At 38.8% G+C, this 12,112-nt stretch overlaps 1 protein-coding gene across 7 annotated transcripts in view; it reads right to left on the reverse strand.

The window, feature by feature from the left end:
• The window catches only part of IST1 (IST1 factor associated with ESCRT-III), a 30,486-nt gene that overhangs the window by 11,284 nt on the left and 7,090 nt on the right, over positions 1-12,112 (reverse strand). For 3 of the 7 annotated variants that reach the window (XM_030863471.2, XM_030863470.3, XM_060288433.2), the window contains exons 2-5: positions 10,467-10,547; positions 2,089-2,191; positions 1,476-1,656; positions 621-708 (exon numbers count right to left, since the gene is read on the reverse strand). In XM_030863471.2, coding sequence (XP_030719331.1) covers positions 621-708; positions 1,476-1,656; positions 2,089-2,176 — 357 coding nt within the window. In that variant the 5' untranslated portion in view covers positions 2,177-2,191; positions 10,467-10,547. Of the gene's footprint in view, positions 1-620; positions 709-1,475; positions 1,657-2,088; positions 2,192-8,554; positions 8,732-10,466; positions 10,548-12,112 lie in introns of all 7 variants that reach the window. The other 4 variants (XM_060288432.1, XM_060288431.2, XM_030863472.2 and 1 more) reach the window with 2 other exon arrangements.

Below are 12,112 nucleotides of genomic sequence, written 5' to 3' on the forward strand. Positions count from 1 at the left end.
GAGATAAGACTGAGACAATCTCCTAGTGAATAACTGGCAAAGATGTAGAAAATAGAAGAGAAAACAACTCGACTGAATTTGTACCTGAGCAGTCAGTACCATATCCACGATGTGGCAGGCAATTTCTCAGTGAATTTTTCTGTCTCTTCTACCAGACTCTAAGCTACAAGAGTAGGGCTCGTGTCATACTTTGCTCACCACTGTGCTCTCAGTACCCACCCAACTCACAACATCTGCTCAATAAATATTTGTGGAATGAATCAATGAAGCAAAACATCCGTTCCCTTAAATTAATGTTATTTTAACTTTACTGGTTTACAGTGGTATGAAAACTCTTCTATTTTTACATACTTAAATAACGTTACAATAAAAATAATTTAAGAAAAAACTGGGGGATATTTGTAACTTTGCCCCTTAGAAAAATTACTCAAGTTTGGAAAACACTGTTCTGTTCCATGATATAAGGCCTGAAAAGGAGGAAGAAACAAGTTTACAAAGACTTTTTCAAAGGCAGCATGAGAAGGGTACAAAAACATGTGGTCAAAAAAGCAGAAGTGACTTATTTACCAACTTTTCTAATAGGATAAACTTCATGCATCACTGAAACTGGTTGTACTCACAATTTTCAACTCAGCCACTTCTGACTGGAGTCGAGGAGCAGCCCAAATCAGTGTAGACACAGATTCAGCCAGACCAGAATCTAACTCCCTAATTAAGGTAAAAAAAAATAAATAAAATTTAACATTCTTTCAAACAAACAAAACCCCATCATCTGTATCCCATACTTGATAGCCTCTAAGGCAATTTCACAAATCTCACTGGATTCTCACAATAACTCTAGGCTTCAAGCCATCACTGTCATCCTATTTTGGAGGGGGAAACACAAACAAGTAACAAGCCCAAGGTCACAAAGTCAGAAAATAGTTGAGCCAAGATTCAAACTTAGGCCTCTTGATTTCAGATTCCAAATTTTCTTTTCACCAGTTGTTTACATTGAGATCAAGCCTTCAAGTGAATAGCAGGAAGAATGTTGTTGGGTATGTGAAGTGGTAGTCCCTTAGTGCTATCGCCCTACGTGTAGGAAGAGACAAGTATTACTACTCCTTTCTCAAATTCCAGAGGTGATTTGACTTAGGTCTTCAAATTAAAATACCTTACTTCATTACAGTTATACAAGATGAAAAAGTTCTAGAGGTGTGCTGAACAACACTGTGCCTACAGTTAAACAATACTGTATTGAGTGCTTTAAAATGTTTAAGGCAGATCTCATGTTAAATGTTCTTATCAAAAAAAGGGGGATACAAGGAAATTTCTGGAGGTGATAACTGTTTTCTAACTTGATTGTGATGATGGTGTACAGGTGTATGCCTATGTCCAAACTCGTCAAATTGTACACATTAAATATGTGAAGTTTTTTCCTAAATAACTATACCTCAATGAAGTTTAAAAAAAAAAAAAAAGACAAACCAGCTTACTTCATAGACTGGATGAGGCCAAACCGAGCCAGCAGCAGGTCACAGTACAGCTCCAGGATCTCCATGGCCTCCACAAGGTAGTCTTCCCGAATAATGTGCTCCACTCGGATTCGAGCTCGTTCATCTTTCCCAGCAGCCAGATAGTCAGCAATCTCCTTCCTTGCTTTCTGGGCCAGTTCCGCTAAAGCACAAATCCCACTCCAGTCACAAAGTAGTAGTATACTGGGCCCTGGCCTGCAGGCAGACATCCACCCCAAAACAGAAAAGTGGGTGTTTCTACTATATCCTAGCTCACCCTCCCTTAGCAAATTTAGTCTCATCTCATCTAGTCTAGAATTTGCTACCTCGTCTAGATGAGAATATTGTTTGTGTAGCCAGAAATTTCCACCTATGGAGTCACGTTACCTATTCCACAGCAAGAGTATGTTCCTTTCCCTGCAACAAAGTGATTCAGTCTAACTAGTCACAAAGGACAGCAGAAATGTATCCAAAACCTAAAGGATATGGGATCCTTAAACTTCACAGTGCTAGCCTGAAAGAGCCAATATTGAGGTGCTAGGACTCAGTGGTGTATTTTGGGAAAGAAAATATACTGCAATCATGCATAACTCACTTTTTTTTTTCTCCAATAGTTTAAGACGGTTTATGACTAATCTCAAATTGACTCGTAAACGCTCAGCTTTAAATCCAGAGCCCAGCATGCTGTGCTATTCCTCCTGGAAAAAGATAAGAAGCACAGTGACTACTTTCAAGTTAAAATTAGTTCAGGAACTAAGACCAAGTTAGAGGGTGGATTATTTGACATTATAAACCAGAGTAGTTTTCTAATACAGGTAAATAACATTATATGACTCACAGTTTTTAAAGGTCATTTGGCTGCTGGGTGGACAACTGATTGGGGGAGGATAATAATGGAAGCAAGAGAACCAAGAACAAGGCTATTACAACAGTCCAAACAAAAAATGAAAATAGCTTAGACTGGGATAGTTAGCAGTGGTGATGGTAGAAGTGATTGGATTTGAGATCTGTTTTGGGCACAGAGATGAAAGAACCTGGTGATGGATAAAATGATTATCTATCTCTGTACTGGTGTAGGAGTGGGGTGATAAAAACAAAGAAGCTGGAAGTCCTCCTACTTCTCCCCCCAAAAAGATAAGAGGTAGTAATAAGAAAAGATTATCAAATTTAGAACTAAATTCAAAAATATTATCACCTTAATTCCTCAAATCCTCCTCCTAAGTCTTAGCCTTTGGAACAAGCTACTGCCCAAGATCACAGAAATATCATTAACATCTACCCACCTACAAAGAAATACACAAAGAGGTAAAAAAGTTAAAAAAAAAAACTGCTCTATAAAATTCGACAACAGGGATAAACAACAAGGTCCTACTGTATAGCCCAAAGAACTAAATTCAATATACTATGATAAGCCGTAATGGAAAAAATATTAAAAAAAAAGAATGTATACATATATACAACCGAATCACATTGCTCTACAGGAGGAATGAACACAACACTGTAAACAACCATACTTCAGTAAAAAAAATTTAAGAACAAAAAGCAAAATAAAATAAAATTCGACAACAGAAGGCTATTATTTACTAAGACTTTTACTGAACAGCAGAGTTAAAGTCAACAAAACCACTCCCTCCACCCATAAGACTTAAGGGTATAACACTGTGCATTGACCACTGTGCACTCTGTATCAAGACAGCACTATTTCTCTCTATTAATTATGGACCTGAACTTCAAAACATGTAATATCCAAACAAAAGCTAGGCCTAACAAAGTAACCGAAGGACAGACAAACCAAAAAACATACCCAGTGTAAGGACAAACACTAGGAATAGTATGTCTGCCTGTGCATAAACCACTAACAGAAAACATCAGATGTATTTTCCTTTTGTGAAACTGCCTGCAGAATCCTTTATACTTCATTTAATAATTAACCCAAGTCCCAGTTTACAATGGTAAATATCTGGGATCCATGATAATACTAAATTATGTTCAATCCACTTAACAAATATTTGCTGATTATCTCTATGACAGACAATGGCTAGATGCTGGAGATAAAAAAATTTAGAAGGCACAGTCCTTGTGATCAAAAGAACTTAAATTCTATTGGAAAAATAACAGCTAAGAATATCTGGCAACTACATTACTATTTGCTAAGAACTAGAATTCTAGAGTAGTACTCAACTGGAAGTGATTTTGCCTAGAGGGGACATTTGGGAATGACTGGAGACATTTTGGTTTGTCGTGATTTCAGGAGATGGTACTAGCATATATAGTAGGCATACAAGGATGCTGCCTACATCCTACAATGAACAGGACAACACCCCCGCCCCAAACAAAAAAAAATCCAGCCCAAAATGTCAATAGTGTCAAGATTAAAAAACCTATTCTAGAGAAAAGACATGCAACCTGCTCAGGGATGTTACAGAATTCTTTCTAGGAGAAGGAAAAGCCTAAGCCAAGTCCTGAAGGACAAGCAAGATATTCGTAAGGTAAAAAGAGGGTGTGACTATCCTGGGCAGAGGGAGTGATGTATGTAAAATCCAGGTACTAGAAAGAACAAGAAGTTTTGTGAGAAACACAAGTTCAGTACAGCTGAAGCATGGTACTAATTACAGCTTATGCCACATGTCTCATAATCCTAAATTCAAAACTTCAATTCAGGGCTTCCCTGGTGGCGCAGTGGTTGAGAGTCTGCCTGCCGATGCAGGGGACACGGGTTCGTGCCCCGGTCCGGGAAGATCCCACATGCCGCGGAGCGGCTGGGCCCGTGAGCCATGGCCGCTGAGCCTGCGCGTCTGGAGCCTGTGTTCCACAACGGAAGAGGCCACAACAGTGAGAGGTCCGTGTACCGCAAAAAAAAAAAAGAAACAAACTTCAATTCAAAAATTATTTAGATGATGTCAGGTGCTATAGTAGGTTCTGGTGCTGACTAGATCCATACAGTATTCCTGTTCTGAAGGCATTCATAACCAGAGATAGATGGAAATTAGAAAAACAGCCTGGGAAACAGTAACTAGCACTAACATTTACTCTACCAGGCACTTGCCCAAGATCAGCCAGCAACTAAGTGGTAGAGCTAAGGATAAAACCTAAGTGCATCTGAATTCAAAATCCAATTAAACAATCCTAATCATACAGTGCTACATCATTTTTGGTACTAACAATTGTGATACAATATATATTTTTAACCCCCTTCAACAAATATTTATTGAATGCCTACTATACTGTGACAGGCCCTGGAGATAATATTGGTAAGGAAAAACAGACACAGTTACTGCCCTTATGGAAGTTTATAGTCTAGTTAGAGAAACTTATCACATCAGTAACTAAAATAACAACTGCAGTAAGGGCCACAAAGAAATAATGGTTCTCTGGAGTTTATTATTATGGGATTTGAATTCTTCAGTGGATACCATCTCATAGATAAAAGATAACAATACTGGGGGTCTGATACAGTTATGACAGAAAAACGTCAAGATTCCTCGGTAGTTCTTAAGTAGTCTATAATCATCAGATGCCGTCAATACTTGCAAACAAAATATTAGTCATATCTGTACTTTATTTTCAGAAGCCTTAAAAACATATACATTTTGACCTAGTAAATCTACTCCTAGAAACTTAACCTAAGGAAATAATCAGAGCTTCATGCACAGAATTTTATACAAAAATATTTATCATGGGGCTTCCCTGGTGTCGCAGTGGTTGAGAGTCCGCCTGCCGATGCAGGGGACATGGGTTCCTGCCCCGGTCCGGGAAGATCCCACATGCCGCGGAGCAGCTGCGCCCGTGAGCCATGGCCGCTGAGCCTGTGCGTCTGAGCCTGTGCTCCGCAACGGGAGAGGCCACAACAGGGAGAGGCCACAACAGTGAAAGGCCCGCGTAACGCAAAATAAATAAATAAATAAAAAATAAATATATATATTTATCAGCACATTTTAAGACCAAAAAATTGAAATAATGAACCATATGAATAATGAAATACTGTTCTTACTAGTTAAACAAATTATATATATTTACGATGGAATTTTAAGTAGCCACTAAAATATTTTTTAAAAAGCATTTACTGGGACTTCCCTGCTGGCACAGTGGTTAAGAATCCGCCTGCCAATTCAGGGGACATGGATTCAATCCCTGGTCCAGGAAGATCCCACATGCCACGGAGCAACTAAGGCTGTGCAGCACAACTGCTGAGCCTGTGCTCTAGAGCCCAGGCGCGGCAACTACTGAGCCCATGCACCGCAACTACTGAAGCCCACGCGTTCTAGGGCCTGTGTGCCGCAACTACTGAGCCCACGTGCTGCAACTACTGAAGCCCGCAAGCCTAGAGCCCATGCTCTGCAACAAGAGAAGCCACCGCAGTAAGAAGCCTGTGCACCACAATGAAGAGGAACCCCCGCTCACCGCATACAGAGAAAGCCCACACACAGCAACGAAGACACAATGCAGCCAAATAAATAAATAAAAAGCATTTATTAACTTATTTATTAATGATATTAGTTTAAAAAGCATGACTATATATGCAGGATGACTCCAAATTCTGAGTTTTAAAAAAAGCACATATGTAAAGACAAAGGTTAGACTAAAAAAACAAACAAAAACAGATTTAGTTTTTCCTATATGTAAAACTCTTTTCAAATCCAAGGAATTTGAACTAACATTAAAGCTAACACTAAAAACGAAATCTACCTCAGAAAGTATATAATTCGGAATTTCTATCAAAAGACAAAGAATAATACAAATAAATTCATTTGCCTCCTTAGAAAAGCAAAATGTTAACTCATCAGTAAACATTAAGATCAACTTATCAGAATAGGTATCTAAAGTGGCTAGACACTGAAAGACACAAAAGTGTTAATGGAAGAGACAGGTAATGAGGGGGTAGCTTTAGCAACATGAAGAAACTCTGGAGGGTGTAAAGACATCTCTATTTCACATATTTGCCTAAAATGGGTCAGCATCCACAAATGCTAGTTTGGGACCATAATGAAACAGCTTGGAAAAGAAAGGAACCCAAACAATCATAAGAATAGGGACTCTGAAGAAGAAAGTGCTAAAATTCTCTGAAAGAGGAGCTTAAAAATATTTTATGCTGCAAATATAAATCGAACTCTGTGAAGGAAGTTGAAAATACTGAAGTGAGGTCTATATTTCACTGTTAATCTTTTGGCTTGGAATGTGTGGGGAAGTTTCTCTCCCCCAAAAACCCTACTGTAAACCTACTGTAGAAAGCAGATAAAAATAAACCTAAATTACTAATCTTACGATTCAGTAATAGTATTTGTTCAAATTTACAAAAATAAGTAAAATCACAGTGCCCCTTTAAAGGAGTCTAACAATCAGGGTCCTAGCTGGAAACAAATAGTATCCACACCTGGGTAATGTGAGACTTTAATAAAGAGACTACTTACAGGACCTCCCTGGTAGTCCAGGGAGACTCCGAGCTCCCAATGCAGGGGGCCCAGGTTCAATCCCTGGTTGGGGAACTAGATCACGCATGCATACTGCAACTAAGAGTCCACATGCCCCAAGTAAAGATCCCACGCACCGCAGCGAAGATCCCACATGCCACAACTAAGACCCAGAGCAGCCAAATAAATAAATAAATATTTTTAAAAAGAGAGACTACTCATGCAGCTCAATAACAAAAAAACAAACAACCCAATCCAAAAATGGGCAGAAGACCTAAATACACATTTCTCCAAAGAAGATATACAGACTGCCAACAAACACATGAAAGAATGCTCAACATCATTAATCATTAGAGAAATGCAAATCAAAACTATAATGAGATATCATCTCACACCAGTCAGAATGGCCATCATCAAAAAATCTAGAAACAATAAATGCTGGAGAGGGTGTGGAGAAAAGGGAGCACTCTTGCACTGCTGGTGGGAATGTGAATTGGTTCAGCCACTATGGAGAACAGTATGGAGGTTCCTTAAAAAACTACGAATAGAACTACCATATGACCCAGCAATCCCACTACTGGGCATATACCCTGAGAAAACCATAATTCAAAAAGTCATGTACCAAAATGTTCATTGCAGCTCTATTTACAATAGCCCGGAGATGGAAACAACCTAAGTGTCCATCATCGGATGAATGGATAAAGAAGATGTGGCACATATATATATACAATGGAATATTACTCAGCCATAAAAAGAAACGAAATTGAGCTATTTGTAATGAGGTGGATAGACCTAGAGTCTGTCATACAGAGTGAAGTAAGTCAGAAAGAGAAAGACAAATACCGTATGCTAACACATATATATGGAATTTAAGAAAAAAAAAAGTCATGAAGTACCTAGGGGTAAGACACGAATAAAGACACAGACTACTGGAGAATAAACTTGAGGATACAGGGAGCGGGAAGGGTAAGCTGTGATAAAGCGAAAGAGAGGCATGGACATATATACACTACCAAACGTAAGGTAGATAGCTAGTGGGAAGCAGCCGCATAGCACAGGGAGATCAGCTCGGTGCTTTGTGACCGCCTGGAGGGGTGGGATAGGGGGGGTGGGAGGGAGGGAAACGCAAGAGGGAAGAGATATGGGAACATATGTGTATGTATAACTGATTCACTTTGTTATTAAAAAAAAAAAAAACAAAGTGAGGTACCACATACTCATTATTAGCCCCTAATCCTATCAAAATTCCATCTTTAAAATAATATAAGTAATGTTAGGGAAAAAAATGAAATAAAATGCAGATTATTCATTTGGTTAGGGGAATAGATAGCTATATGGGAGATCAGAATCTAAAAGTGGTATTTAGAATCCATAAGGTAGTCAGTTTATCACTGTCAAAATTGATTTTTGCATGTAATGGAAAGAAACATAAGTTCTTGCTGCTTTTAACCCTTCTAAATGAGTCAAAAAAACCCACAAAATATATCGAGTATATTGTGCACAAATAAAGACAATGCGGGTTTGAAGGAACTTTACTGATCAATGATAGAAATATACTCTATTTCTGTAAGCCTCTCAATTAAATAATGTGAAATATTTGTGATGTACAATAAAGACATTTAGAAGAATAAAAAAAAAAGAGAGACTACTTACAAAGGTGTGGGTAAGACTTAGAGAAACCAACAAAGGACAGTGAATTGCCCCAGAACCATTAACACATCTAGGCCTGAAGGGGCAAGATGAGGAAGTAGAATCTGGAGAGGGTAGCTATATGGAAAGGGCCACCAGACAGGAATCACTGGTAGAGGTATGCAGACCACTTGCAGCAACCTGGAAGGGAAGCAGCAGGGGAATAAATACCTAGCCCTCATTCCTCCTGCCAATCCATCTACCCTTCAACTGGAAGCCAGAAAGCAAAGGGGCCCACAGACACGGTACACGTGAATGAGCCTCCAGGGATGTTGATCAGAGGGAAAAGGATGGTATGTGGCTCTGGAGGAGGAAACAGAAGGCATCCAGCCCAAAGACTATTATTTCTCCACAAGACCAAAGAAGCCAGAACCTACATCTACCAAAGCAACCTCAAATTTACACTGTACTAAGACTTCAGTTAACCAAGCTAGAAAATTGAAGCTAAATGGTCTTTCTACAATAATAAGTACGGTATAGTGAATATAATTTGTTCTTACAACATAATCTCTAAAGTCCGTTTCAACCCTATGATTCTGCAGGACACTAAATATCCCATTGTACTGAATTATATGAAATAGGCAAAAAGGCATAGACAATTGAGATTAATCCTCAAGACATCTCTTGCAAATCTTATTTCTTAAAAGTAACGTAGGGCTTCCCTGGTGGCACAGTGGTTGAGAGTCCGCCTGCCGATGCAGGGGACACGGGTTCGTGCCCCGGTCTGGGAAGATCCCACATGCTGCGGAGCGGCTAGGCCCGTGAGCCATGGCCGCTGAGCTTGCGTGTCCAGAGCCTGTGCTCCGCAACAGAAGAGGCCACAGCAGTGAGAGGCCCGCGTACCGCAAAAAAAAAACAAAACAGTAATGTAATCTGCACACTCATGTTCATAGCAGCATTATTCACTATAGCCAAGTGGTGGAAACAATCTGTCCATTGACAGATGAATGGATAAACAAAATGTATATACATGTGTGTATATATACACACACAATGGAGTACTAATATTAGTATACTCCAATAGTCTATGTTGTAGCACATGAGTTTCCTTCCATTGAAGGTTAAATAATACTCTATTCATCTATCAGTATTCTAGCAGTATTAGTCTATCAGTATTTAATAATATATATATCTTAATGGTAAATGTATGCATATACCTTAGGATCCAGCAATCCCATTCCTGGACATATACCCTGAAAGAAATCTGTAGCAGCAGCTACTATAAAAAGGTTGCAACAATTCAACTATATTTCAATAAAAAAAAAATTTAAAAAAACGTTGCAACAGAGGACTTCGCTGGTGGTGCAGTGGTTAAGAATCCGCCTGCCAATGCAGCCGGCACGGGTTCGAGCCCTGGTCCAGGAAGATCCCACATGCCGTGGAGCAATGAAGCCCATGCGCCACAACTACTGAGCCTGCGCTCTAGAGCCCACGAGCCACAACTACTGAGCCCACGTGCCGCAACTACTGAAGCCCGTGCGCCTAGAGCCCATGCTCTGCAACAAAAGAAGCCACCACAACAAGAAGCCCGCGCACCGCAACAAAGAGTAGCCCCCTCTCGCCACAACCAGAGAAAGCCCGGGCGCAGCAACAAAGACCCAACGCAGCCAAAATAAATAAATAAATAAATTTATTTAAAAAACAAAAACAAAAAAAACACGTTGCAACAGGTAAGGCCAAATACTCTTGAAATGAGTAACAGAAAGTCTCAGTAAAGAAACAAAAGACATAAAGAGGAAACAAACTTTTTTTTTTTTGGCTGCGTGGAACCCAGCCCCAGCAGTGAAAGCACCAAGTCCTAACCACTGGACCACCAGGGAATTCCAGAAGAAACAAACTTTAGAACTGAAAAATACATCAAAAGTAAGAAACTCACTGTGTGAGCTGGATAGCAGAAAGCAAATGACAGCAGAAAAAGCCAATGCACTTCAAGATAGGTCAATACTACGTATCCAATCTGAAAAACAGAGATAAAAAACATTGAAAAAAGTGATCAAAGCCTCAGATATCTGTAGAACAAACAGCAAAGGACCTAATGTTTGCACTGTCAGAATCCCAGAAGGATGGGAGAACCAGTTTGGTACCAAAAAACTTTTGAAAACTCCCCAAATTTAGCAAAAAACATAAAGCTACAGACTGAAAGAGCTCAGAGAGCTCCAAAGAAATTTATGCCTGGACTCATCTTAATCAAATTGAAAACTAAAGACAAATTTTTTAAATACTTAAAGCAGTCAGAGAAAAACATGTTACCAATAGATGACCTATTCAAATAACAGATTTCACATCAGAAACAATGGAGGCCAAAAAGAAGTGCCAAAAGAAAAGAACTGTCAACCCAGAATTCTATATCCAGAGATGATATCCTTCAGAAATAAAGGTGAAATAAGTCATTCTCAGATGAGGGAAAATTAATAAGAAAACTTGGAAAACTAAAAAAAGGAAGAAATGGCAAGTATTTATATCTTATATTACAGAAATGGCAAATATCTGGGTAAATATAATAGATGGTTCTTCTCCTGAGTCTCTTAAAACGTATTTGAGGGACACTTCCCTGGCGGTCCAGTGGTTGGGATTCCGTGCTTCCACTGCAGGGGGCGTTGGTTCGATCCCTGGTTGGGGATCCTGCATGCCAAGTGGCATGGCCAAAATAAAAAAATTTGTATTTGACAGTTAAAAGCAAAACTAATAACATTGTCTGATGGGTTTTTTTTTCAATGTATGTAGATGTAATACATAAGATAACCACAACATAATAGTATTAAGGGGGGCAGGGCAAAGGGACCTATATGTTTCTATATTCCACAATAAGTGATAAAATACTGATTCTAAGTAAATTGTGAAAAGTTAAGTACATTCACTGTAATCCCTAGAGTGACCAAATAAAACGTACTATATCAAAAAATAGACTAAAAAACTCGACAGATTTTAAATTTGATACTAAAGTGTTCAAATAACCCAAGAGAAAGCAGGAAAGCAGAAACAGAAATGAAAAACAAAACAAATAATAAAATGGTAGAACTAAAGTCAAATATACTAATAATTACATAATTAAATAGAAATGATCTAAACACAAAACACAGAGAATTGTAACTATGTATGGTGACAGATGTTAACTAGACTTTCTAGAATGGTTCAAAAAATGATCCAACTATATACTGCCAAGAAAAAACTCACGTCAATACAATAATGTAGGTAGGTTAAAAGTAAAGGATGAAAAAAACTAGATCACGCAAACACTAATCAAAAGAAAGCTAGAAGTTGTACCTTTCGACCCCCTCTACCCATTTCGTTACAAACTTCCAGTTATAAAATAAATGAGTCTTGGGATGTAATGTACAATGTGGTGTAGTGACTGTGGTTAATACTGTACTGTGTATTCGAAAGTTGCTAAAAGAATAAATCTTTTTTATTTTTTAATTTTCTGGCTGTGCTGCATGGCATGTGGGATGTGGGATCTTAGTTCCCTGACCAGGGATTGAACCCACGCTTCCTGCAGTGGAAGCTTGGAGTCTTAATCACTGC

This window comes from Globicephala melas, chromosome 19 (genome assembly GCF_963455315.2).
Source record: "Globicephala melas chromosome 19, mGloMel1.2, whole genome shotgun sequence".
NCBI lineage: Eukaryota > Metazoa > Chordata > Mammalia > Artiodactyla > Delphinidae > Globicephala > Globicephala melas.